The 21,836-nt window shown below is 46.0% G+C and overlaps 1 protein-coding gene across 1 annotated transcript; it reads right to left on the bottom strand.

Moving 5' to 3' along the window:
• Window positions 1-167: 167 nt before the first annotated feature.
• On the bottom strand, window positions 168-21,759 carry MSLN (mesothelin). Its single transcript, XM_086760016.1, has 30 exons — window positions 21,583-21,759; window positions 21,107-21,213; window positions 20,699-20,784; window positions 16,672-16,712; window positions 16,057-16,078; window positions 15,899-15,926; window positions 15,030-15,114; window positions 13,787-13,948; window positions 13,176-13,378; window positions 12,676-12,767; window positions 12,167-12,297; window positions 11,361-11,482; window positions 10,773-10,944; window positions 10,255-10,470; window positions 9,977-10,147; window positions 9,093-9,239; window positions 8,889-8,938; window positions 8,023-8,143; window positions 7,612-7,697; window positions 6,874-7,003; window positions 6,571-6,761; window positions 5,673-5,763; window positions 5,078-5,189; window positions 4,672-4,856; window positions 3,704-3,850; window positions 3,339-3,472; window positions 2,643-2,770; window positions 1,933-2,027; window positions 1,134-1,323; window positions 168-723 (listed from the first exon to the last, which is right to left on the bottom strand). The coding sequence occupies exons 3-30, from the start codon at window positions 20,766-20,768 to the stop codon at window positions 629-631; spliced, it is 3,417 nt and encodes a 1,138-aa protein (XP_086616142.1). The 5' UTR covers window positions 20,769-20,784; window positions 21,107-21,213; window positions 21,583-21,759; the 3' UTR covers window positions 168-628.
• Between the last annotated feature and the right edge of the window lie 77 nt (window positions 21,760-21,836).

The following is a 21,836-nucleotide window of genomic DNA, read 5'->3' as shown; positions in this document are numbered from 1 at the left end:
GAGAACAGCCTCAGGCCCCAGATTTGAGTAGTCAACACCAAAGAAAAGTAGCAGGGACGTCTGGGGTATCTGACCTTTCAATTTGGACCGACACACCCGCAGAGACGAAGGCGCAGGCAGTCTGAATGAAGAGAAGACAATAGCAACTCATCAGTTTGCTTCTTGTATTTTTTTTACTTAGTTCCATTATTTATTCACAATCAGCCAGAGAGCTTCATTCCCCCTCGGAGGTCTTGGCAATGTCAAGAGATCGGGCTCTTTGGGAAATGTAATCGTTAACACGCAGAACAGCCAATCTGCTCACCCTTAAACTGGCCAGGATTGCGCAGTGAAATATTGACATTGGTTACGCTGCAGTAGCATGGCTGGGTCATACTTGGGCTTGGTCTGTACAAAAGGCAACGATCCCGCTCTGAAGAGTCTGAAATCTTCTCTTCAGACAGAACACTGATTTTTTTTTTTTTTTTTTTGAGTGATTTGAAAGACAAAAGTACCTAAAAGTGAACCCTGGGCTGCATAGAGTTGCCTGCTAGCACTGAGCACCCCCAACGCATGGCTGTCCCTGACCGGCCTCAGAGCAGGTCACAGGCTGGTCCCCCTCATCTCGCTTTCTCTTGAGGGAAGATTTTCAAGACAAGATGGACATCATCAGGAAAGTGATAAGCAGAGCAGGCAGGAGGTGGAGTGTCATGGCCACAGCACCCAGGGAGGCTGAGGATGGTGCTAGAGGAAAAAGAGGGAGCATCAGTGCAAAGAAACCAGTGACTGAACCGTTACCTCTTGCGGGAGAGCATCTCTTTATGCCACACCCAGGGAAGGTCTTTGGCTTTCTGACTACTGTAAACAGCCACCCCTAATAGGACCACCCAGCCACAGCCCAAATCCAGCACACAGCAGGGGAGGACCTGTGGAAGCGCTCACTCAGTCGAGATGCTCAGCCAGCGAGGATGCTCTCAGTGGGATTACTGGATCGCTTCTCTCATTGGGCCCAGAATTTGCTCTGCAAGGCTCAAGCCTCCTCAGCAGAACTGAACTTGCTTCCCCTTGGCTGCCATAAGGCAGTTTCTCTCCTTGCAGTGACCCAAACATAAATATTTAAGCACAAGAATCAGAGGTCCTAAGGTAGTACGTACGCTGAAATTTGGGTGTGACAATGTTCATGTAGCCTTCTTGTGTCCCCCCAGTGAGCCCAATATGCAGGTTATCCAGTTCCGATTGTTTCTGTGTTTGGATCCACTCCCGGACGGGAGACCTGTTCTGCCATCTCACCAGATCTTCAAGATTTATCCCCAGCAAGCCCCGAACCTCCGAAAGCGTCAGGCTCTAGGAGAAATTGAAAAGCAAGAATTATGGATGTAAACGCAGGAATGGAAACAATACCTCTGACCAAGGAACCGATGAGGTTTCTATTGGCAGAAGTGTGAAAAACACGGAAGACAAATTTCTGGTGAGTGGTTGAAGCTGGGACACACTTGCCTTAGGTTAGGGAAATGAACACAACGGTTCCTCCAAGACTACATCTGTTGTCCTCTAATGACAAGTCTCCTACACCCAAGTGCGGGCCCCAGTGCCTGCCCAAATACTGGGCTTTCTTCCAAAACTGGTGATATTGCTGCTAACACTCTTGCTAGAAGATCTGTCACACAGCTGTGGACTGGAGCCTAGCAGACATTTGCACGCTGCTCCTGCCACTACTGCTTTGAGGGCTTGCTCTAAAGAAACTCGCCAGTAAGACTGGCTCAGCATCCATGTATGACTCCAAACTGGATTTCTGAAGAAGTTTCAGGCCAGTTCTCCACTTTCCACTGATCTTGCATAATTCTGAATTTGATGGAGTGACTCCTGATTTACACCAACAGACCGTGTGACTATAATCAACTACTTAGCGTGATATGAACGCAAGGAGTCAAACAATTTCATGATTCAGCTCACCATCAAAGAGTCTCTTCTTAACTTCGCCAAAGTACTGACTTTCATGTTCACGTTGTCCTTGCTTAGAGCTCTGAGATCCACACCAGGAGCACCTCCTGGAACCAAAAAGAGAAAGGGTATCAGTGCATGGAGGACAGCCCTCAAGTGAGCAGAGCTGTGTATCTGTATAACCTGGAGCTATAGTGATGTCTCCAAAATTTATTAGGCTGGGGCTGCTAAGAGAGTGAGTTCTAACTGCAAAATATATGGATGCTATTCATTTTGCTGGGAGGTTTCATTATGTTGGCCATTAAACCAATCTGTGACAATGCCAGACGCTAGTCAGAGGGCTAAGAAGATTTTGCTAGGGCTGTGAATAAATTCTTGGCTTAACAGGGAAAAATCTGTTTCGTGACATGGAGAAGGGCTGTGAGATAAGCGTCAAGCATCAGCAGCTAGATTTTTGGATCTAGCAGATCTTACCCATCCCAGAAGTCATGAGTTTTACTTTTCCTGTGACAGCGTGACAATTTATTTGGGCAACTTTAAGTCAGGTATGGAATATTTCAAGAATATGTTATGCCATCTCTGAAATATGTCATGCCATCAAACTCTCTGAAAGTTTTAACAGCTTGGCTTTGAAAACTCCCACATCTTAGATGGCATTTGATACCCATTCAGCTTCTAGCCAATACCTCCCTTTCCCCATAACATACTGTTCTTTTACATACCCAGATATGGTTCAATAAGCTCATAGTAAGCAGGCAAGTTGTGCCGGTCTGAGAAAGCCCGTTTTGCTTTAGGATACAGGATGTCTTTTGTAAGCTGCGAACAGGCTGAAGGATCCAGTGATGCCAGTCTACAGAAAAATGAAGATTTAGGGAGAAATACGTTTTCATTATTTTCAGCCTGAATAAATTCTGAACTATTCTGAGTATTTCTCTGGGATTCTCTACATAAGACAGGTTACCTCCTGTTCTCCTGTACAGGAGAATCCTGGGCATTGCCCAGTAGATAGAAGGGGTATGGAGAGAAGGCAAGTAAAAAAAATAATGGCTAAGTCTTCTGCTCAAAACGATATGTCTTCTAAGTTACAATGGCTCTGATGGTGCATTAAAAGTTTATGTTAGCAAAGATGTACTTATTTAATTAATTTCATTTAGCAGCTTTTCAAAGGAATTAAATTTAACTAACTCTCCTTTGCCTCTAAGGAAAGCATGCAATGCAGACCATATCTGTCATCTTGACTGGAAATCTGAGCCCTTCCTGGCAGGATGGAGATCCGCAGGCTTTCAAACCTGGACACTGAGCAGGTACTAAGTTGCTATCCAGACTTCCTTTCACTGAACAGAGAGAAAAGAAAACTGCACTTGCTGATGGGACACTGCTTTTGCAAGAAGCCGAGAGCATCACAGTATTTTACTCACTTCAAGCTGTTGGGGTCGATCGTATTCAACTCGGTCGCATTTAGAAGGCACAGGTATTTTGTACCAATTGCATTCAGCGCAGTGGCATCCAAGGCATTTCCCAAGCCAACGTATCGTTTAATCATTGCGGAAGCCTAGTAACAGATTTAATTTTTTCAAAAGTTAACTTGAATCAGAATTTATGTTTTTACCCTCAAAAGAAAAACAAATGCAATAATTACAAAACCAAAATGGAATAACTTCAAATCTATTTGTTGGACCTCAAAGATGGGCAAATCATCTCTAACTCCACTAAGCTCGTCCTAAATCAGCAGCTTCCAAACCAGGAAGCGAACATGGGCAGGAAAGCAAACCCAAATCCCCACCTGATCATCAGAGGGTTGACTTTTCAGCAAGAGAGCCAGCATGTCAGATGAAGTTATCTTCCACCTGGCAATGTCCTTCGGGGTGATGTAAGAAACAAGAGGGCCCAGTTTGGGGAAGAGACTTGCAGGATACCCATCAGGGTATTTCTGTGGAAAGACCATTGTTATCGCTATGAACAGTCATTATCACAGCTGTGCTTATGAAGTTACGCTCTTCGCAAAATTACCGTGGAAAAGCCCAAAAGGTCTGCAAGGAATAAGAAACCAAAGCCAGTGAGATTCCATGAGCACATCTGTCCTTTTTCGGCTTGATAGCTCAGGCTTCACCAGGGGAAGGAACAAAACCTGAAGCACTGTGAACTGACCCAACATGGACCTGGGTGGGCAGCATGCCTTGCAGTGGGAAGGCTGATCAAATACGGGGCTTCCCCAGCAGCAGCACAGCCAGCAGGTCAAGGGAAGGGATTATTCCCCACCGTTAGGCTGGCACTTGCAAGACCCCATCTGGATACTACTATCCAGTTTTGGGCTCCCTGGCCCATGAAATACTGCCAAAGTCTAGCAAAGACCAGCAAGTTTAGCAGAGGGCCATGCTGGTGGGGGAGGCAGAAGCACACAACATACAAAGTGGAGCAGTGGGAGTGAGGGAGCTGGGCTTTTTAGGCTGAAGAACAGAAGACCAGGTGAGGATTTTATTATTGTCTTCAACTATCTAATGGGACATTATAGGGAGGATGAAGCCACACTCTTCTCAGAGGTGCACAGTGAAAGGATAAGGGCCAACAGGTAATGAAAATTCTGACTAGATAATAAGAAATACATATTTTCACAGTAAAGGTGGTCAAACATTGGAAGAGGATCCAGAGAAATGGTGGAGTCTCAGTCCTTGGAGATACTTAAACTCAACTGGACAGCTCCCTGAGCAATTTAACCAGTAGATCATTTGACATTCTACAGCCTGGCATTACCTCATCCAGATACCTCTTCAGCACAGCTAATTGTTCAACACTGAAGGGGTAGGTCAGTATCTGAGAGAGGTGATCCTCCAGAGAGACATTCTTCAAGCAAGCATGTAACTGCTCAGGTGTGTAGTAAATGGGCATCAAGTCATCATTAAGAACCATCTCTGTTATCTCCTTGCTAGGTGGGCAACCTGTTGAAGCAATTGTTTAATGTATTCAGTGTTAAACTCTTTTGCTTCAAGCTTTAAATGCTCTCTTGCTGGAGACAGACAGGTTCTGCCCGCCTCCTGGGTGACCTACCACCAAGTGTTTCATAGTTCAAACTCAAACATATCCAGGGAGACCCACAGGCACTAGGGTCAACCCTGATACCAGAGGGAATGCTGCCACGGATCAGAGAAAGATCCCATACCATCAGCACGCTTATGCCTAGTGGGCAGGAGTTCTTCGACAATGGTGGCCAACTGTTCCCTTGACAGACGTGAATCGTGAGCAAAGTTTCTCAGCCAAATAGTTAAGGCATTCTGCAAAGAAAATGTTTCATCAGGGGGATATTGTGGTCTTGGGTGTACCACCAGCATAACAAGTTGCTACTCACACGGACAAGAAATTCCATTGTTCAAGTCCTACGGGCAGCAGACCTGCTGCTATAAAGCCTGGAGACCTTTCCTCAGTGAGCCAAAGGCAAATTTCTAAATGCTTAAACTCTGTTATATCCTATGCCCCACACATCATTTTACCTCTTCACATTGTATACAGTTACTACTCCTTTCCACCTCTGGTAGTCTTCTGACAGGAGGAGGATGACAGCAATCCAGATTTGCAGGTCCAGGCTGTCAGCCTGATCAACCCTCACTTCTCATAGGTCATCCACCCCCTTGGCACCACACTTTTAAATGAAGACACCACCGAAAACACATTGCCTGAACAACCCCTACCATACTTCCTCCATACTGCAGGACCGCGGAGTGCTTCCCAAACTCCCCACACCTCTATGAACAACCCACCTTGGGGATCTTCTGCAGGATGCTGTGATCAAACACAGGAATCAATCCACTGAGCTCGTTCAAGGTAAAAGCTGACCATGCTACAGGAGGCCTGCATACAAAACATAGCAGGGATCAGCTTTCAAGGAAGAACAACAGAAAAAAGCCCTTAGAAGCTGTCAGGACTATGACCTTGTAACATCTGAAGTTAAGAAAATACAAGATTTAAATCCTAAAACTTCTCAATCACTTCCTATTACAAAAAACTTCATTCCACCAGAGGAGAAGTGATTGTTAGTAGCATGAATAAGGGCAGCTGGGTGGGAAAACGGCATTTAACAAATACAAAACTTCTAAAGCATGAAACCCAAAGAATATCTATTGCTTACTATAGCCCAATTCGTGCCAAGATCCCAGGGCATTTGACACAGGAAGGGAAAATATTTTACCTCCCTGAACAACATCTCTATTAGATATAGCCAGGGATTTATCAAGCACCTGTCAGTTTGACAGGTAGAAACAGAATGTTTTATTAAAATCGGTGGCTGACAAACAGCTAGAGCCCACCTGTGTTCATCAGGACAGTCTCAGAGAAGTTTGGCTAATGAAAAATAGAGCAGAGGAAAGGCTTTTATAACTAGAGGAGGTGAGACACAGAAGTGACAATGTATTTTTCAGTGGAATTCCAGCCAAACCTTTCAACTGAAAGAAGTTCAAATAGAACAACAAAAAAGGCTCAACATGAAATTCAAAAGCAACAAGTTATTCAAATTCTTGATCAAGCTGGTTGGCTGGAGTTCACTCAAGTATTTATAGGATAATGTTTTGGGTTTTGTTGGTGGGTTTTTTTATTTTTTCTTTTTTTTCTTTTATTTTTTACAGGGACTGTTTTGCTGATGCCCAGAAGAAAAATTCATACCCAAATGTAGTGTTACCACTGCTGATGACACTCCTAATAGCCTCTTCTTGATCAGGTAGGAAAGATTCACACCGGCTTAATTGCTTCAGCAAATTCCCACCAGAACTTCTTATGTATTCTCCACCCAGGTCACAGACCAGACGTCCCAGAATCTCTGCATTTTCTTCATCTACTTGTGTGTCAGGAATTTTCTGAAGTAATACAAGACAGAGGCACTAAATACAACTCATGTCACTGTAGAAGAGCGTTCTTGACCCCCAAGTTCTGCCCAGCCTTGTGCAGAGCTGTCCCCTCACCACATACCAAACATGCTAAAGCCTCCAAGAGCAGCTGTTTCCGCTGAGACGACTCTCTCTGCAGAACATCAAGATTTGCTTTCCCAAGGTTAGCAAAGTACTGCCTACAGCTTCCTGTCGCTGCATAGTCTGAAGGACTAGAAAGACAAATACTCCATGAATCCTAGCGAATGATATCAAACAGTTGGTCAGGTTCAAGGCTGTTCAACATATACTGTGTCCAATATAATCTCTTCCACATCCACAGACTAAACTCTATGCAGTTGTTTTTTCCAAAGATCCCAGTCCACATTTTCAAAAAAAAAAAAAAAAAAAAAAAAATTTTCATATTAAGGAATCTGTTGTGAGACTCTGCTTCAAACTGTGCAAGATTTGGATACGGAACCACAGTGAGTAGCTCCCGGAAGAAAGAAATCCACTCTACTGTCTGTTTTCTTTGATGTTGTAAGGGAAAGCACATTCACAGAGGCCAGAAAGTACTAAAACCACATACTGGTTTCATATCCAAACAGGCATATTTAAAAAGAGCTTCCCACTGTTTATATTAATATGACAGATGGTTGAATCTGAAAGGACCTTAAAGCCTTTTGAAAGCTTTCAGCAATTTGATTTTTTTTTCCTTGTAAGTAGGCCTGAACAAGTTTGAAATGTACATCACACATGAACTACCAGCTAGATTATAAAGTAATACCTCTTTTTCCCACTAAGTACCAAGGCAACAACATGAAAACCATAGCACTGTTACCTTAAAAACAGCAACAGGTCTTCAGGATAGTTATCTAAATCCTTGGGAATCCCATGCAGCATCACCATCTTCGCTAAGCAACTCAGCTGAAAGGACACCGCAGTTTACAACAAAGAAAGAAAACAGCATGAAAACATAAGAAAGAACCCAACCAAATATAAACATTTCACTCTGCTTCAAACTAAGAAAAATAAAAGACAAATCAGAGGTTTCATTTTCTGAGAAACCTAGCCAACTGGGCTTTGACTTCTCCTCTCTTCAGGGAAATTCAGAACTGTGGGATGGAGACTCAGGACCAGTTACATTTGTCCTAGCCCCTCAAGCTGAAAGTGTTTTTGTTCTTGCTGAACAACCCTCATTGCTACCTTCACGACAACATCAAACACAGCATTTTGAAATATGGGAACTGACCTGGTCTTCTCCTAGCTTGACATTCTTCTTCTTCATGACTTTGGCCAGCTCCTGAAATCTTTCTGCTTCCATCTCACTGACAGCTGCACATGTGAAGCCTTGGAGGACTGACTGGGAAAGCCTGAACCATTTCCAGAAAGCAAATCAGAGGGGTAACGACTTCAGGAGAAAATTCAGTGCTGATCTCCCACATACATAACAACAAACATAGCAAGCATAAACCTGCCCCATTCTCAAAGCTTAATGCTCCCCAAACTCCATTCCCTCCAAATTGCTAGTCTGTGGGAGATCAAGAAGCCATCAGTGGCCAAATAAACATAATCTAGAGACTCGTAGTGGAAAAAATGCAGGGACAAAGTCTTCCCCCCAAGTAGTACTGTTGTATCCTGAATGAGCAGATCAGTCTCCTCCCTGTGTTTTCAGTACACGCCACATGCTGGAAGTGAAATGGAGGTGCAGATCCTCATCACTGAACATAGTTTGCACAGCCTGAGAGAGCTTGGGAAGAAGTTCTTAAAATTTTAATTGCTTTCTATATGGAAAAGTTCCTATTGTGAAACCAGCAGGACAATGATGTCGACTCCATTGACTGACATGCTCTCCAATTAGAAACACTTTCCGCAGGGGCAGTCAGAAGCAAGGTTGGAGGTGCAGTCTGAGCCAGCAGCATCATTTTAGAAAGCAAGCATGGCTTATGGCTATACTTTGCAGCTGATACCCTGGTAAATCTTGGTGCTACACTCCTGTGTATGATATACCCCAGCTGTTGCTACGGTTGGAATATGGTGGGTCTGCTGTACGTATCAAAGGAAACACAGAAACTGCAATCAAAGCAAACGTGGAAAGTGGAAGAAGAAAAATGCTACCTGCTGAAGTCAGGGTCTGTCTTTATCACATCACTGAAAAACATAGCAGCCTGCAAAGCAAAACCAGAGTGTCAATGGTTTACCATGCTCCTCTGCAACACTCACCTGTATTTTCAGACAGAACTGCAAAGCAGACTCACAGCTCTGTAGAGTCCAAGGCTGACACTGAGGGGGTAAGAAGGACAAAAGCCACTAGCATATTACCTGCTCTGGGGTCCACATTTTACTGTTGAGATCCTGAATATTTGGCTTCTTTTCCCCAAAAACAAGCAATGATTTCGGAATGTAACTGGCCAGACCATCAGGGACATATTTAACCAGGTCAGCAGGATGGTCTACACTGGAGGAAATCTTTAAAAAAAAAAAAATTCAACCACTGTGGCTAAAATAAACAATTGCTGGAGAAGAAATGAACTGGAAAGAAGCCAGGCAAATTCCCCTGCTGATCACCTGGGCATTTCTCAGAGACCTAACACTATGAAACACTTACTGTTTGACATATTCATTAGACCAGGAGAGCTGCTTGGAGCTAATATCTGGGAACAATTCTGTCTCTTATCAGTTTCCCACCTTCTGGCTTTATGTCCTGAAAGTGTTTAACCAGCCAGAAAGGAGGGACACCTCCTTCCTCTCTGCCAACTCAGACAATGCCTCAGCTTGCCAAAGGCAAGAACAATCCTGTGGTGAATGAGATGTCATTTCCCTAATGCTTCATCCAGAGCTTCACTTCTCAGATGGTCTCACTCCAAACCATGACAACAGCCTATCTCTGAGAGCACCTTTTCAAGTCAGTGGGGAGTAGTTTCTAGGACCACTCAATAAAACAACTGTCTCTTCTGCCCTTGTCCCCAGGAGGCTGGGCAGGACATGCTGGCTGGCAGCCAAGGATATCTACACAGGCACCGTGACAGGGACTTGAGATGCCTGTCCTGCTGCACACTCTGTTTAGCAATGACAAACACCCCCAAGAGAATGCTGTCTGGGTGTGCAGGTGTGTGTCAATGCCTTGCCCCAGGTAACCAGTGTTCTTAGCTGTGAGTCAAGGAGCTTTGCTAATTTATGATGCCTGAAGAGAAAAACAACTTCACCTTTTCCACAAATGTCATTTTCAGAGTAGAGGGCAGGGTCACCACTTGCTGAACAAACTCAGGCAACTTAATGGCTTCCAAGATCACTTCTGGAGACAGACTTCGAAGTGTGCTGCTGTTGAGGCCAGCCACCAAGCTCCCTAGCTTTGCCAGGCTCTGTCCATTCAGGATCTGAAAGGTAACGCACGCAGGGATGAGTATGTGAAGGGCCAAACATCATTTGCTTGCAGTGAGCTATACTCAATATGAGGTGCATTTGTGGACCTCATCCTTTGTACCTGATAGCCAGAGCTGAGCAGTTTTTCGATAATAGCACTGGACTGCTCAGCATTCCAGCCGCGAACTTCACCCAGGGCAGGAATAGATGCTTCAAGGTCTTTAGCACTGATGCTGTTTTCAATGTCGGACACGGACAGCCCAACTGCAGCCTGGCCCAGTGCATGCAGGATTGCAGGAGGGAAACGCTCAAACTTTCTCACCAGTGAGGATGCAACCTGAAAAGGTCCCACACAGACAGAAAAGAAAGTCAGAGGAGCAATGAGGTGAGCTTATTTGATCCTACAGCCTTTGGATGTTTTAAATCACTGGACTTTCTGCCTCAAATTTGTGTTGATGGACTGCCTCCACTCACTGAGAATTTTCAGATTACAAAACACCAGCCAGCCACCACAATAAGAAAACCAGGATGACCTACAGCAGTGTACACAAGAGGAGGCATGAGAACTGAATCCTCAACTCTCATTAATTTTGTCTAGGTGAAAGAAGAAGTGAGTCGTGGGGCTGGCCAGGAGGTTACCTGCAGTTCCTCTGTTGTCCGGGAGGAGAGAGCTCTCTCTCCAGTTACTCCTTTGTGTGTCAGGTTCAAGGGGCAGTTCTTACTGATCCTCTGGGCCAAGCTCAAAGCATCGTATCTGCTCAGGTTGCTCACTGCTGAGGGGCTCAGGTAGCAAACAAATCTGTCTGGGAGCCTGCAGGTGGGAGATAAGGAGGAGAGGTTGCCAGTACGATAGGCAGTGGCTCTGTCAGATCTTTCCTCTTTTTCCAAAGGATGCTCTTTTCCAGCGCACGTTTCCCCTGATTCATTTTAACTCTGACAGGATGCTGATGCTCCTGTTACAGAGAGCACTGCTGTGTCATGCAAAACTGCAACAACATGCCAGGTGCACTGCTGGTCATCAGTTGGTGGCTGGCACTGCATGACAGTAATGTCCCAAGATTTGGAACTTGTGGTCTGGCCCTCCCCAAGATTGCAATTTGAGGATCAGAAAAATGCTTTAAAGGTTTCATGGAAGCAGCCATCAGAATCACCACTCAGCAAACTTTTACTAAATCACAGCACCATGCTAAACCATACGTCAGGTAGGAAGTCAGGTCAGTCCCGTACCTCGACAAGGGAAAACCAGGTCCAGAAGTCAGTAGTGAGGTATAGTACACAGCCGTCTCCCGGAGCAAGGTGAGGTTGCTGATCATCTGCATATTGACTGGATCTCTGGCAAATTTTTGAAGCTGAGGGTGTTGATGGGGGTGGGGGGGGGGGGGTGGGGGGAGCAAACCAAAAATAATTTAGATGGATACTTTAATCCTGACAGTCACTTGGGAGAGTTCTAACAAACCTGACTTCAAGCAATAAGGGTTTTTTCATCTGGCTTTAAAGTTGTGAGGAAATTTATTTTTGTTTTCAAGTAATACACTGGGACCTTGTTTTATTTATCTTTGCACTCCGAGGGTGTGTAAGCCTCCCTAAGGCTACTGTAAGGCACAAAGGTGGGAGAGCTGCTGAAGGACGCTGCCCTGCACCTACAGCACTGCTCATACATGCAACCCTGGTACAGTCATTCACTAAACCAGGCCCAGATATCGGTCCAGTCCTGAGACAAAGTTTGGGTTTTCCCCTCTTACTGACTCCAGTTTACTTTCTGCAGAATTACCTATGCAAAACCAACTTCTGTGCAAGTGCCCCTTATTACAAGAAATCATGATGGAGAAAAAAAAAAAAAAAACAAAAACAACAACAAAAAAAACCAAACCACAAAAAAAACCTAAAGTGACTGTTCACCATAAATAAACATGAGAAATGTTCCTGCTAGCAGCATCTCCATTAATTTTGGTCAGGGCAAGAAGATGACCTCCCAGGCACAGATTATTTTGTACACTGCAGGTTCTTTGTCACCAGGATGAGCCTGCACTTACTGTTGATTCATCACCAAAAAGCTGCAGGTCTACAACAGTAGCATGCTCCAAAAAGGATCCAAGATAATTTTCAAACCAAGCAGTGGAATTCAGACCTGGAACGGCTGCACTGTAGCATTTCTGGTTTGACCCTGCAAAACAGGCAGACACGGTAAAACTACCGACTGGCACTGTGTCACGAAATCAGTGGCGACCGGAGGTTTCCGAATGCAGAACAGGCTTCAGGCTACCAGAGAACTCAGTCAGCAGAGAGCTCCCTAAGTACCTCTGATCACACATGGTGCTCAAATCCACATGTCTGTGCATTCAAAGGGACTTATAAAAATCCTGGATTAATAAAGCTTTCAGGCAGGGAAATAAGTCCTGATACCACTTATAAGTGTCACATTCCCAGCCTACTTCTATTGAAAAAACAGTATAAATTAAAAAAAAAATAAAAAATCTGTGAAGCCTCAGCCCTGTAACAGATCATAGGATCTGTTGTTCCTTAAAGAAATCAAGTCATTTACCATCCTGGATGAGATAATATTTGATCCCGGTGTAAAGATTCCTCTGTTCTTCCACAGGAAGGTCAGAATATATGCCATTCAGGGCAGCGACGCTAAAGATGGACAAGAAAGGCAGACAAAGTCAAACCTGGCAGGGTTGGATTCTCATAGAAATGGCTGTTACTGGAAAACTGGTACTATCACTCACACCCCTTTTCAAAGCTACCAACGTGACTTCCCTTCGCAACAGCCCCCACGATCATCTGGGGGCTGCACTGCCAATCCTGCAATACAGTGCTACCAGGGTCATTGCACATGCACTGGCTGACGCAGAGGACCAGTAAGGGGTCAGCAGGAGTGTTACAAAGCCCTGGAGAACACTCCTCAGAAACCCTGCCTGGGCCACCATCACTTCACAGCACTTACAGAGTTTGGCCCCTTGTTTTGAGAGGTTGCAGTAAGGGCCCTTTTTCCATCTCAGCAACACAGGACTGAAAAAAAGGTCTGTGTTCAGCACTTACACCATCTGGAACGTCTCACATGACAGCTTTTTGGCATGGAGGCAGGCAAAGACCTTGGGGTCGACCAAGAATGGCTGAAGCCCCTCATGGACCCACTGAGACAAAACGGGTGGGCTGTCAATATCGGGTACTTGCAACATCTTCTCCCACAGGCCATTGATGAAGATCGTGTTCCACTCGAGAGAAAGAGGCACATGAGACATCTGTAGGCAAGAGATGAGAAGAAACACATAAATTCAAGTGAATATGGACTTCCAAATAAATCCACGTGAATCTGAACACTATGAACAGAATCACCCCTCTCTGGACAGCAACTCTTCCACTAGCGCAATATTTACACACTTCAAGTAATCAGCCTGTCATTCACATGGGAACCCCTGTGTTGTCACTGCAGTTAGCAGCAGTAACTTGTGCACACTCACGGTTGTTATTTCTGTGTTCCCAGCTGTTTTTAACAGCATAGAACTCTGGTATGTTGGTAACCTGTTGATTGAAATGATGTCCTTTCAAAATAAGGTAATGTTAAGGTAAAAAATAAGGTAATGCTCATTAAAGCCTTCCACTGGTATTAATGTTACAGGTGAACAAATAGTTGGATATGTGATACCCACCTGCTGGCTGAACGTCGTCAGAGCAGCTACAAGCTTCTTGGCATCATATTTGGAAAAGAACAGAATGGAGTATTCTGGATCCAGAGCACTGACAGGTTTACGTGTAAGGCAAGAATACAAGGACAAGAGGAAATCATCCTGAAGGTCCTGGAGCCAAGCACTCTGAAAAAGAAAAGGGAAATCCATCTAGAGATAATAAAAGGTGTGTCATATTCAGAGATGCTGCAGCATGCAGTCTCCTTCACGTCTCCTTTACTGGTTCACCTACACGTGAGCATTCAGCACGGTAAGGTGACGAAGCCTGTTGACAGAAGAGTCAGAAGAAATTCCACTTACACTGACTTGAAGCAAGTCTAAACTTATCCAGTTCCAAATTCTGGATCCTTCTGTTACCTAATCTGTGCTCCCCACCAAGCAAAGTGTGGCTTTAAAAAACTTTATTCAAAATAGCTTTCCACCAAAACAAAAACAAAACAAATAAAACAAAAAAACCCCAAACAACCCCACCAATGGCCGTTTGATCAACGTGGAAACTTCCACAGGGAACCTTCTCATTCCTGAAACATTTTTCAGTGGAAAAAAAAACACTAACAAAAAATATACCAACAGATATTTGTAGAAATGACATAATTTTGTTAGAAACTTTAATGTGTAAATACAAATCGTTATCAATTCAAGTGCAATTACTAGCAGCACAGCAACTTAGAGATAGTGACAAAAGCAGGAAAGGAAGTAAACCCGAAATATCACAGATTACATTTTCCATGCTGCACTTTTTATTGTGCTTTTACCACTTCTCATTGTGGCTTACCCCGATGGACCAGGGTTACTCTCATGCAGAGATTTGTTTCAACGGTATGATGCCGATTTCTAAGAGACAATTTGTTTTGGAAGCCTCCTTTGCCCCACCTTCTCACATCCCCCACATGCACAGACAGTCCCAGAAAGGGCTCCGTGGTGGTGCAGCCACTCCTGAGCCCCATGACACAGAGCACGCATTGCCTGGGAAGGCGACATCGCCACAGCTCAGGGCTCTGGATCGTCCCCGTGTCTCTGCGTGTTTGACCCCATCCCTTCTCTCAGCCTTGTGAGGGAAACCTTGACAACCCAGACCTCAAGTCCGCAGAAGGCTTTGGCCACTCCATTCACAGCTGACAGCGTGGCTGCTCTTGAGACAGAAATGGCACTGTTGTCTAGGAAAACAAAACACACTAGCCCATGAAGAGAAGGGGACTGCCATTACCTGTGCACAGGCGTATTGACCAAAAGTGAGGGTGCAGGGGGAGGCCTGGCCACGGGCTATCTCAAGAAGCATCTCTTGGCTGACACTGGTGGGGAAAAAAAAGCAAGAACATCACCTCCGTGCCACCTGCCCCAGCCCTGCAGCAGCTGGGGGCAGAACTGGCTGGGAGCTGGCACTCCATCAGCAATGCATCTGGGAACACAGGCGTTAAAGCACGGCTGCCCGTGCCCAGGCAAAGGCATTTGCACACCCCTGAGCACACGCTTGTGTTCACGGAAGTTTTGTTCACCAGCGGCAGGGCCAGCTACTAGCCCTCTCCTGTAAAGGGTCCACCTCACCTGTTAAGGAGCAGGAGAATGCCGGGCAGCCATAATGACCGAGGCACAGCATGCAAAACAAACGCAGAAGAACAAACAAACAACCAACACAGATGATGAGAATTATTTGCTGGCAGCACTTGGGAGCAGGGTGAGGGTACTTGTAAATTGTTGACCCTTAGGTAGAAATTAAGTTCCTTGAAGGCTTGAAGGAGACCTCACCACCAGCCAAGCTAAACTCAGCACCAATGCCAAGGTTGGTGGCAAGTAAATCCCATCCTGCTCAGTGTCAGGCTGGCTGACACACCAAGGGCTTGCCCTGCCTTTCCTTGTCCTGCACAGACACAGAGCCCCAGGAAGGGATTTTCCCTTCACTGTTCCCATGAGTGTAACGAAAGCCCTCCCTGCCCACAGGCAACCCCGGGACTTTGTGGGAGAAAGATGCTGCACTTGGTTTCAGAGGCTTCCTGCTACCCAAAGCGACATCCCCAACAAACTAGTATCACTCCCAAGGAAAAGGTTGCCAAGATAATTTGCTGATGGTTCACATACCTTTTCACTGAAGCACACATGGCAGATTCTGATTCCCAAAAAAAAAAAAAAAAAAAAAAAAAAGAGAGAGAGAGACAAAGATAAAGGAACTGCGATAGGAATGTTTACAGAGTCACATCTGAATCTTCCTTATGGAGATCACTTGTTAAGAAACTCACCATTGACAGGGGAGCCGGAGCACTGCGTCAGGACAAATAGAGAAAAGAGATGGTCTTATCACGCAGTTGAAATAAATAAACATTATTTATAACCATTGCACACAGACAAGCACGTTAGCTGCCACCATTGGTACTTGGATCTGACCTGGAAACACACAAGTGCCCAGATCCAGAGCTCCCATCTTGCCATACTAGGTAGCCACCATCTGCAAAATTTGTATCAGTGCAAGCTCTGTACTTCAAACAGCTGCAGAGTTCAGGGTCGTGCGAGTCCTCCCACCACTCAGCCAGGAGGGCCAGTGGGACGGACTGTTCTCCTGGTGATCTGACTGTGATTGATGGGCGGCACCTTCACTGAACTACCTGGTGGTGTGTGTGCTCTGAAGCCCTGCAGAGACCTGGAAAAGCCATCCCCACTCCACTTGCTGCTTGGGAGACAGGAAGGGGAAGGGCACTTACCAACCACCTCCACACTCCACTGGATCTGGTTTGTGGCAATCGATTCCCATCAATGCCCTGCTATCAGGAAGGGGCCCACACTGACTACCGACCCACGCATGCTTTGCAGGTAAAGACATGCATGACACATACTTTAAACACATGAGTTTGCCTTACCAGATATGTCCTAGCAGAAGTCACAGCAGCTGCCTGCCAACCTGGAAGACAATGTACCGTGATTTTAGCAGCAAATCCAGGACAAAGCTCCTTCCCACAACCCAGCCCCTGTCTGGCTTAACAGACCCTGACATCACTCATCTCACATAACATTTTATTCCTCATTTTTGACACAGGATTTCACAGAATCATTTCTGTCAGACCTTTCTGCTGCTTTCTCTTTGACTTTGCAACAGCTGTCTGGCTGAGCAGACATGAGGTACAACTCTATCCACCCCAAGCCAGTCTGGCAGAGGACAGAAATGCAGTGTCTTAGATGACACGAGGGATTGCATGCATCTCTCTCCTGGAGGAAAACGAAGGGAATGGGGCAGAAACAACACTCTAGGGGTGGTCATTTCTCTCCAGGACTTCCTTGCCCAGTATTGCTTGTGCACCATGGCCAGCCCGTGGTCACCAGCCAGCCTGGAAAGTCAGGCCCATCATGCTTGTACCTCCATGATGGTTGTAGCTTTGCAGCTTCTACTTGTTTCTTAGTGCCCCCATCAAAATGCCAATTGTAGCCAAGCCTGTACTGTATTTCATACACTTTTCCTGCTAAGTCCTCAACTGGATTAAAATGACCCTATGCCGTAGAACTGCAGAGGACGCAGGTAACGCCAGTGTACGACCACCCTCACGCCAGTCCTGCCCGAGAGCTTGACCGCGATTTACTGAAATAACTCAACCTGTCACTGCTGGCTCTCAGCAGGTCTGTACAAGCCTTCCACTTGCTCTACTCCTTGTTTCCCAACTTTTACATTGTTCCTGATGGCAACTTGCATCTCCCCTGCCAATGCTATAGAGCTGGACAGGCGGCAAAATGCAAGCTTAGGAAACCAGTAACAACACACACAGACTCTAATCTCCCTGGCATTAGCAGTATTTACTTTAGATTAGGAGCCTGCCCAGCTCAGCATCCCCAGTGTACAGAAAAACAGGGAAGGCAGAGGCTTCGCACTAGTTTCTGATAGGACAGAACAAGTGAATGCAACAAACACTACATGAAACGATAGGCAGGGAGAGGAGAAGGCAACACAGAGGCTCCTGAGGTTACGCTGGCAGGCTGACTGTCAGTCTGTGACTGAATCACTGCACAGTTGTTTCTGTCAGTGCGTTTCTCTAATGGCGTGCTTGGGTCTCGGTTGGCCACCACTGCCACCTTCACCCGTCTCCTGGGGCAACTGTGCCCGATCTCAGCCAACAGTGAGAGCTGTCTGCCACAGCCGTTCCTCACCGCACTTGCTCACCACCACACCACACAGCATGCCCAGTTTGCACCCTTCTCCTCCCACCCCTTCAGTACACCCTCTGACCCACTCAGTGCGGGGCAGACCACAGCAAGCCAGGCTGCCCTGCAGCCCAGAGCACCTCTGCTTCTCTGAAGGCCTTGTTCATCTGCTCAAGGAGCACACAGTGCTGAAAGTCCAGCAGTTATCTCTCAGCACGGAGAACAACACCGACCTCAGTAACTTTGGACCAGGCACTACAGCTGACAGGAGCCTGAAGTGGCTGGAGGGATCACCCCCAGCCATGCCTCATCTCCTGGACCCAGGGACCACCTAGCCCAGGGCTGACCCAATAGTGCCCAGCAAGCCAATGGAGGCGTGGCAGAGCTCAGGTTCAACATGATCTCTCCATGGCTTTCAAGCATCAGTGACTCCCAGCCATCGTATCCCTAGGAGAAGCACAGTCAGGACTGCTGTTATCTACAAACATTTGGTCAGAAGTGACTCACAGGGGAATGTGGAGGAGCTGAGCCCCAAAACCAAAACAGAGAAGCAACCTCCTGTGGTTCCTCCACACCATATGGCTAAGGGACTGGGCAGCATCCATCAAACACACAGTGATACCTGGGCACAGAAATCGACAGGATAGGAGACTCTTATCACGGAACTGTGATGGGGAGGAGGAGGAGGAGGAAGGCGATGGCTTTCCTGAATGCAGATGTGATCACAAGCCCAATGATCTGCATTGGGAAGGAGATTATAAAATAGCTTGTAGGGATGGATGAGTTCCTAATTAGTATAACAGCTTCGTGATTACTAGCTGTTACACATTTTTAATCATTTAATTAATGAAGAACTGCCACTAAGTAACAGGCAAAGGAAACCGCCATAGCTGGGCAAACGCAGGGCTTTCCTCTAGCCATAACACATTAACTTTACTCCTAGAGAAAGTCCTGAAAGAGTTACCAAAATCATAACCAAGCATGCAGTGCTAGAGGCTGGCCCCGAGGCCACGCTTCCCTGCCTGCAGACAAAGCCGGGCTGTTCCACCGTGATAACCGCTCCCTGCTCACCTCAGGACTGGACCTTGGAAACAGAGCCAAGCCCTTCGGCCCCACTCTTGGAAAGCTCTTACGCGTATGTTTAACTAAGCATGTGAACTGTCCCACTGACTCAAAAGAGCAGTGTTTAGAAACACCTATGTAGGGAGAAGGAGGAAGAGGAAGGGTGGCTCCTCACTCTGCAAGATCAGAGAGGACCCCAGCCTACTACCACAGAAATCCTCACTGAATGACAATAAATCTTTCATCTCACAGCATCACAACAAAGGCTACGGACTCAGCTCATGTCATGAGCCACCTAAAATATGTGCGCATCACTCTGGGAGCCATATCCTAAATATTGCTTTCACTCCCACACTTTGTCAGTGCACAGGCACACCAGTCTGCAGTGAAGCCTTCCATAATGGAAGAGGTCGTCTTCTTCGCCCGTGTATGCCGTGCTGTTCACTGTTCAACTGCTCTCCACAAGTCCCTTCTCCTCCACGAGGGCACTTCTCTGCCACCAGGCTGCTGAGCACTGCCCGGTCTCCCCACCGCTGCTTTACAAGAAGGCCATTCACACTGAGAGCGTGGCATCACTACGCTCAGATCTCATCCTTCCCCTTCAGAAACCTGTCTAGAGACTCTCAGAAACTTGTGTTTCTTCTCTCTTTGATCCATCCCCAAAAGGGCAGTGCATGCGAGCTGTTGCATGCAAATTCTCCGCAAGTTCAGCACATTTCTGATATTCTGCCTCTCCTCAACCTCCAGTTACCCAGGGCATTTACAGAAGAAGATGGGAAGATGGATGGGGGCAAGCACATCCCAAAGCAATGGAATGATTTCCCATGGCCACATGCTGAGCCAGTGGCCAACAGGAGAACGCACCCCCAAAATCACTGACCTGCCAGACTTAAAAGCAATTGCATTAAGAGAAACCTGTGTGCTTCTGCTGGACAGAGACATCCCTCCTTGTACAGGATGTCAACAGAAAATTGGAAAAAAACCCCCACATTTTCATCAGGGTGTCCACAATACATTGGTCAGTTTTGAACAGCAACAACTGTTTAACTAAAGAAATAAAGAAAAAAGTTATGTCCATTTGTTTTCCTTCCTTTAGTACTGATAACTAAGCTGACTGCAGAGAAAATGATGGTGCTTGTTAGCTTGTCTGTAATGTTACAATATTCTATTGTCACCAACATTCACTGCAAACCTGATCTCAAGTCTGATGAGCAAGCAAGAATAAAGTGCTGATACTTTCTGAAAGAAAAGATCCTCCTCTGGAATTCCTTACTACCAAAAAGAGAAAAAAAAACCAAAAAAACCCAAACAAACAAAAAAAAAAAAACCAAAAAACCCAGATGGAGGGAAAGTAGGGGAATATAGAGAGAATCAGATTCAGCTAAGATTATTTCTTAACTGCTTTCCCAGAGACACCTGGATACTCCAACAAAAGGAGCAGTGAGCAGACAGCTCTGCAATGACAGGAGAATGAATTTCAATTTTGTCTTTCCACCTAGTTTATTAGAAAAACTAATATAATTTGGTTCACAGATACAATAAACCAGCATAACTAAAGGCCAGGGATTTAGAGAAACCCCCAAAGTAATGTTCAGTGGTCTTTCAGCACAATTTTCTCTTTGAGGATTATCTCAACTACAGCTGCGGGTAAGGAAAATCCTACTGGGACACCTGTCACCCTCACGGAATACTCACCAACCAAAAGGAGGAAGCCCAGTCCTGGGAGTAAAGGCAGCATTTCTGCAAAGGTCTTCAGAGCGCCCATACATGCAAGGAATCACCTTGTTTCAGACAAGAAAAACCAAACATGAATAACGCTTAACTGCAGAACCAAACTCAGAGCAGGAAAGTTACAAGGTGACTGTCCCACAAGCAAACTGACACATGCCAACACCCTTCAGAAACCTATCTGAAACCAGACCCAAGGTACACAAAAAAAACTATTGAGGGTCCGCTGTGCCTGGGAAAACACAGAGTTGCGTGCGCAGAATTCCGAAGTAGTTGAGCTAGATTCATTGCTATCGATGCCGTGAAGCCGGGCTCTCCTCTGGCAGAGGACAGGAGGTTGCACAACCCCGCTGGGACGTTAACTGTGGCGCTTACCTCCACGCCGCTAGTTGCCGGGCACTCGGTGTGCAGGGCTCCGATCCGCAGAGGGCTGCTTTTCACTGAGCAAAGCAGGGCGTGTCTCCGGCTTCTCAAAACTGCATCTGAAATTACAAGATGGATTTGGAGCACTGGACACACCTATAAGTTCTTGAGAATACAAATGTTCAGCAGTACAAATAAACGTGTGTTATTTGTTAATGCTTGGCATTCCTAGGATACAGTAGGAAACACTGAGCCTGAAGCAAGGCTGCATGGAGCGAGCAGGACGAGGGCAGTGAAGAGGTGCACTCCCTCCCTCCAAACGGACGTGTCTGCCATTTACAGGAGGCATCAAAAATAAAGCTGCACTCCCAGGACAGAGCTACTCTAGGACCACCTTCCTCTAGTTACTAAAGAAGCAAAATTTCCTGATGACAAACATTTTAGTGTACCTTGAAATGTTTGGTCCTTTTCTTGAAATTTCTGCTTACCCCAGTCATCTCCACCTGGGAAACCCCAAAGACAACTCCATGGCAGCTCCTCTGCTGGCCAGGCAGGCCATTTTCAGATGACAGGTACGCTGAACTGGGAACTCTGCTCCAGGCTCAGCCAGGTCAGTCGACTGAAACAGAGCTCTCAGTTCATGCCATGTGGGCTCTTGCACCCGCACTCACTGCAGCAGCTCGTTAGCACTCACAAATAGCAGCAACATCCCTGAGCAGGGATATCATTATCAAACGGCTCC

Source organism: Chlamydotis macqueenii, chromosome 15 (assembly GCF_036417535.1).
Source record: "Chlamydotis macqueenii isolate bChlMac1 chromosome 15, bChlMac1.mat, whole genome shotgun sequence".
NCBI classification, from domain to species: Eukaryota; Metazoa; Chordata; class Aves; order Otidiformes; family Otididae; genus Chlamydotis; species Chlamydotis macqueenii.
This window is presented reverse-complemented; position numbering and strand designations above follow the sequence as displayed.